The 6,598-nt window shown below is 53.1% G+C and overlaps 1 protein-coding gene across 1 annotated transcript in view; it reads left to right on the top strand.

Annotated features, from left to right (window-relative positions):
- Window positions 1-6,598, top strand: part of UNC93A (unc-93 homolog A) — a 26,160-nt gene that overhangs the window by 6,074 nt on the left and 13,488 nt on the right. The window contains 2 exon segments of the mRNA XM_007445935.1: window positions 53-282; window positions 1,883-2,008. Of these exon segments, the coding sequence (XP_007445997.1) occupies window positions 53-282; window positions 1,883-2,008 (356 nt within the window).

The raw sequence follows: 6,598 nt of genomic DNA, 5'->3' as shown, positions 1-6,598 counted from the left end.
GAGGAAAGAGCGGAGAGCCCAAGGCACCCCATGCCCGCGTTTCATTTCTCAGGTACACACTGATCCCCACTTCCACCCTGCTGGGACTGGCAGCGGCCCCGCTGTGGTCTGCGCAGGGCACCTACCTCACCATCATGGGAAACGCCCACGCAGAGAAGACAGGAGAGGTTGGCCAGGACGTGGTCAGCCAGTACTTTGGCACCTTCTTTTTCATGTACCAGGCGTCTGGCGTGTGTGGCAACCTGATCTCGTCTCTGGTGTTCGGCCAGACGCCCACTCAAGGTAACAGGAAGGAAGTGGTGACCGTGGGGGGCCCCTGGTCCCGCTACACATGTCCTCATTCAGGACTTGAGCAGGTGGTCCCGTGAGGCCACAGGGCATGGCTCTCAGGCTGCCTGTGCCTCAGGGTCACCTGGGCCCCGCCTCTTCCCCAGACAGTCTGGTCGGGTCTGAGGGTCCGTCTGGTCCACGGGTGCCCCAGCGATTCCAACCCTGGCCTCCCCTGAGCACAGGGGAGCCTGGGGTGCCCTGGGGAAACAACTGTGGAACTCGGGTTCACGGAGTCCATTATTATCCTTCTAGACTAAGAATGGGTCCCATGGATTTATTTTGCCACTGAATTGATCCATTCACCACGTTTTTCTTGTTACGCAAAGGATCACTTAACAGATTTGAACATTTGGTGACTGATGCTTTAATTCATCTGTCTGCCTGACCACACTCAGACAGGGTTGCAAAGTGTGGATCTGCTTTATGCCTGCACCCTTCGATGTCTGGGGACTTAGACCAAGGACAGAGGAAATAAATATGTTCAATTCTCACAGGAAATTTATTAATGGGGAAAAATGTTCTAACTCTCCTGCTGTTATCAGGATCATGTCTCTCTCTCTCTCTGCCCTGGTCCCGTTAACCCATGTAAAGTCCCACGTTTGGGAAACTGTAATAAAAAATCCGTCTCCCCTTTTTGCTCATGTGATGTCATCACTTGCTAAGTGCATCCACAGAAGGGAACCTTTACGGTGGACGGACACCAATCGTTACTCAGTATTGGAGAAACCGTCAGCAATCAGCCAACAGAAGCTGGGGTGAAGGTTCAGTCTCTGACGTGACGGTGGTGAAGGAGCGAACGGGTTTACTTTTAAAGACATACAGACAAGTGAGCTTCAGTCTCTGCCTGGTCATAGGACACAGAATTCGAGGGCTGGAAGGCACTGTGAGAACACTGCCAGTTTTCTCAACCTCTCTAGGCTTCCAGCCTCCACACTGCCTTCTCATCCGACGAGCTGCGCACCTCACCGGCCAAGGGGAATTTGCAGCATTTTATGTGATAAAATCTGTGTGATGGAAACAATGAAACACTGAGGATTCTCTCCTCCATGACATCCATCGTCTCTCTCCCGAGATTCTGATGTGGCTCTACTGAGGGTCATTGATCGTTCAAATTTTATTCTTTTAATGGGGAAGAAAGTAACATTCAGAGAAGTTATGCAATAACCTGCCAGAGGTCATGAGACTGGTTCCAGATGAACCTGAGAGAGAACCCAGTGGGCCCGACACCCAGTCTAATGTACTCTAGTTCTGAATTAATTCTGAAAAGGGGGCAAGGTTCAATTACGTCAAGAATGTAATGTAACAAGTCACCGACATTTATTGCACATTGGTCCAGAGTGTCTTAAAATCAAGTACCCAGACACGTGCCCAATGGGAAAAGCGTTCTGAGACACTGGGTCAAACGAGCCCTTGTCTCATGACTCTGACCTACGGTGATGTCTTGTCCTCTGCGTGTCCAGGCTCCTTTTCCCTGGGCGTTTTCTTCCTTGTGTACCGTCTCCTGTCAAGTTACCCTTGTCCTCAAAGCACCTCTTTGCTTCCCCCTTCACAGGGGCCATCCCAGAGGAGCAGCTCCTGTCCTGTGGGGCCAGTGACTGCCTGATGGCCACGGCGTCCACCAACAGCACAAACCGTCCCTCCCAGGAGCTGATCTACACCCTGCTGGGCATCTACACGGGTACGTGCTCGGCACCGGGAACCCAGGCAAAGCAAGCCCCGTCGCCTTCCTGGGTTGAAAAGACCACCTGCTCAAAGTATGAATAGTCTCTCTTCACCTGCAAAAGCCCCACAAAATGCGTTCAGCTGGTTCGTACTCAGCCTTTTCCACGTGAAATCGAATGCAGCAGCCCCTGCTGACCGAGGTCTCCCGTGATGATACAAGCATTCCACATCTGCACCATCCAGGCCAGTAGCCATTACGTGCACTTACTTAAATTCTAATTAACGAAAGTAAAATTACTGTTCTGAGCTCACAGCAGCCACGTTCCAAGTGCTGAATGGCCACGCGGAGCGATGGCGGCCCCATCAAGGGGACCACGGCCTTGGTGGGTTGGCTACTCGTGTTCTAAGTATGTCCAGGTGGATTTGGGAAGTCCCAAATCCCGGGGTTATCACCTTTTTCCGAGGAGTACATTTAAACGGCTTCTGCTGAGAGGCTGGGTTTGGGCACGGGTCTCCCCAGCACCCACCCTCGGGCATCGGCGAGGCCTTGGGGCTCCCACTGCTGGTCACAGGGCAGCGGAAGGCACAGGACATTGGAAGTTCATGAAAGATGGTTGCCCGAGGGAGTGAACCCCTATGGTTCTTACCCTTAGACGCTCATTTGAATGGAAAATGTTTATGTTAATAGCTTTCTAAATGACTTTGCTCTTACAGATGTGTCACCACTTTGACGGGCGTACCCTTAGACTAGTTTTGTTGTTGTTACCATTTGAAGAAAATTTAAGGGTATCCTTTGTCATTCTTTTTTTTTGTGTGGTACGCGGGCGCCTCACTGTTGTGGCCTCTCCCGTTGCGGAGCACAGGCTCCGGACGCGCAGGCTCAGCGGCCATGGCTCACGGGCCCAGCCGCTCCGCGGCACGTGGGATCCTCCCGGACCGGGGCACGAACCCGCGTCCCCTGCATCGGCAGGCGGACTCCCAACCACTGCGCCACCAGGGAAGCCCTGTCATTCTTGAATTCTAGAATCTGTAAAGGTCTTGGACTGTGTCCTTCTTAAAGATCAAGAGTCTGATAGGTATCAGATTTGGTGGGACTGAGTGCAGGACTCCACTGGGAATCAAAGGTCCAGAAGCCACGTGCATGGTCAGTTTGTCTCCCCTGTGAGATAAGCTGCCACCAACACGCCGGTCTCTTTCAAGGTGGCTTCCAAGTCAGAGGTGCCAAGTGAGCCCTTTATGCTACAAGGCAGAGCGAGCGCTGGCAGACGCCGAGCGATGTGCTAGAGCTTCTGTGGCCCAGAAACCAGCCGGACAAGACCCTGACTTTCAGTGACCTTAGAGTCCAGATGTGCCTTCAACTAACCAAAACTTTTTTTTTTTTTTGTTTGCAGTATGAGGGCGCCTCACTGTTGTGGCCTCTCCCGTTGCGGAGCACAGGCTCCGGACGCGCAGGCTCAGCGGCCATGGCTCACGGGCCCAGCCGCTCCGCGGCACGTGGGATCCTCCCGGACCGGGGCACGAACCCGCGTCCCCTGCATCGGCAGGCGGACTCCCAACCACTGCGCCACCAGGGAAGCCCTGTCATTCTTGAATTCTAGAATCTGTAAAGGTCTTGGACTGTGTCCTTCTTAAAGATCAAGAGTCTGATAGGTATCAGATTTGGTGGGACTGAGTGCAGGACTCCACTGGGAATCAAAGGTCCAGAAGCCACGTGCATGGTCAGTTTGTCTCCCCTGTGAGATAAGCTGCCACCAACACGCCGGTCTCTTTCAAGGTGGCTTCCAAGTCAGAGGTGCCAAGTGAGCCCTTTATGCTACAAGGCAGAGCGAGCGCTGGCAGACGCCGAGCGATGTGCTAGAGCTTCTGTGGCCCAGAAACCAGCCGGACAAGACCCTGACTTTCAGTGACCTTAGAGTCCAGATGTGCCTTCAACTAACCAAAATTTGATAGGATGTGTGTTTTGAACAAAGTTCCCAGTTGACATGTAGTTACATCTTCTGGGGAAGTTGTGTTCTGGGGCAGCTTTGATGGGGAGGTGGTGCCCAAGCCAGGTCTTGAAGGGTGAGTAGGAGTTTACCAGGCAGAGAAGGGGACGTGAAGGACACTGAAGGCGGAGAAGCCCCAGAGGGAGCCAGAGTGGCTGGAGGACAGGGGCCTGGAGGGGTCAGAGGAGCCAGAGATGGGCGTGACCAGCGGTGGCCTTGAGTCTGCATGCGCACTTATTTGTCTTGTAGACAGATTCTCTTGTTAGTTTAGTGTGGGCGTGAGAAAAACAGCGGACAGAGAAACCAGTGCAGGGGCGATACAGTGACCCAGAAGATGAAGGGGAGTGAGCACGGTGTGCAGAGCAAGGGAGGGGCGGCGCAAGAGAGTTAGAGTGACAGCCAGCAAGACTTACCTACGGACTGGACACGGGATATGGGAGCGGACGGGCCGACATTCTGTTTGGGAAACGTTCAGCCTGATGTGAGGGCAGAACAGTGTGTCCCCTGGGCGGTTAGGGACCTTCCACAGAGGTCCTGGTTCACAGAGAATCCAGCCGCCTAAGTCCAGACGTTTATGTAAAGCAGGGACCTTGCAGACATCATACGGGGAAACAAGCAAGGCCATGTTATCACAAAGACAAAAGAAAATGATAAAAAACAGAACTAAAATAAGGAAGGAGAAAAACAGACCAAAGCCAAGAGAGAACCATCTCCCTGGAGTAATTTCCTGGGACTCCTGAGCTCTGTCCTAATGATGCAGCGTATTAGCCCTAGCACCAGCAACCGCCCGGTCCACGCCCCTGCAGATGGCCCTGGACCAAGGGACCCTCTGGACACGTGTCTGTGTCCTGGTGAACATGTGGCTTCTAGTCCTACCCCCGGCCCCCCGCTGCTGCATCTCAGCCCCTGTCCCGGGGAAGCTGTGTCCTGGGGCTGCTCCGAGCTCAGGCCGGGGAAGGAGCTGTGGCAGGTGGTGGGTGCTCTCAGCCAGCTGATGCGCCGGTTTGGAGGAGCGCCTGCGTGCGCTGACTTGCTTTGACAGTTAGGTGGGAATCGTGACCCCAGAGGACATCAGTGCCATTGTGAAATGTCTGCAGGACCAGAGTCCGGCCTAATAAACTTGGTCACAAGGCTGAGTTACCATGAAATGGGGGAGGGGACCAATGTTTAGCCAAGAGGAAAAGTAGCTGAATTACAGAGATAAAGCTTAGATGTAAAGTGGTACTCCTCAGCGTGGAAATGTATTTATTAACTACAGACTTCTCTGGGATGCGTGGGGGGACTGGTTTTACTATTTCTCAGGCAATCTGGAGGAGGGCTGACTTGGTAAGCCTCACGGTTTCAGGCAGCTACACCACAGTGAGGGGCGAGCCTTCTGCCTTGGGCGTCTGTGGCTACAAGAGATGGAAGAATAGCAGACAAGGTTGGGGACCAGTAAAGACACAAAATGGCTCAAATCCTCTTTAAAGGGTGATGGGTCAAAGCCAGCAATAAGCGATAAAAACTGTTCTGAAGGGTCCCCGATCCCACCAGGGAGAGGAATGACCACCAGCGGTCCTGAATTCATCTGTGGATCCCAAACCATGTGTATCATTATCACTGTAGATGGAAGAACAGTAGAGACATAAGAAATGACAAAGGGCCCTCAGCCTCAGTGAGGGAGCGAAAAGGTGTCCACGTAAAGAACAGGAAGATTAAACAGACATTCATTCTCCCTCGAGAGACAGGAAGGTGGGTTCATGGCAGAGAAAGAGATCTCATCATCACCTTCCGGAATCATGAAAGCACAGGATATCCCCTCAAGGGTGAAAGGAATAGTTGTCTTGAGTCACTTTTTGATAGATCCCCTGTTCACATGGTCACAAATACAAATATTGTGAAAGGGAAAATCCCCCTCTCACCGCCACCCAGCTTTCCCGCAGCCATAGACAACCCACATAGTCTTTAATTCTTAGACACACCTACCGCACGTCTAAACAGATATGTCTTTATGCCCCTCCATATCCAAATCAAATGGGAGCACAGTAGACTCCCAGCTCTGCACCTGGCTTTTCCTTTTAGCCATTTGTCTTGGGGGGAAACTTCCCATCTCAGTATGCAAAGAGCTCCTTTCCTTTCTCCAAACGCATCATCCCACTGGGGTTGGGAGATACCCTAATACACGCAGCTCCTACCACAGGACATTTGGATGAAGAGATCTGGGATGATCATGAAGAGAAGCCAATGGTAACTTTCCTGGCGGGACCCATAACCCTGAGAAGGGAGCCTAGCTGTTGGTAGAAATTACTTTGAGGATTCTGACGAGAGAAATGGTGCATGGTTAAGGGCCCTGAGGACCTCGGGGGTCTCTCCCCCGGTGTCTGTGTTTCCCATCACCTGCTCTGTGGGTGAGACAGCCCGACAGTCACAAAACCAGCACACGAGGATCGAGGCAACGTGTGTGGCCTCCGAGTCCACAACAGGGGTCAGGGGCTCAGGCTGCCTCCGTCACCTTAAATGTGGATCTGAAACCCACCCTCCGTTTCTAGAGGAGGAGGAAGTGAGGAGGTGAGTCCGCGCGCGTGCGCGGTGCCGCTGGAGCCCGTCACAGCAGCCTGTGTCCGTCCCCCCCCCCCCCCCCC

Source organism: Lipotes vexillifer, unplaced genomic scaffold (assembly GCF_000442215.2).
Source record: "Lipotes vexillifer unplaced genomic scaffold, Lipotes_vexillifer_v1.1 scaffold459, whole genome shotgun sequence".
Taxonomy (NCBI): domain Eukaryota; kingdom Metazoa; phylum Chordata; class Mammalia; order Artiodactyla; family Lipotidae; genus Lipotes; species Lipotes vexillifer.
Note: the sequence above shows the minus strand (reverse complement) of the source record. Positions and strands in the feature narration are given on the sequence as shown.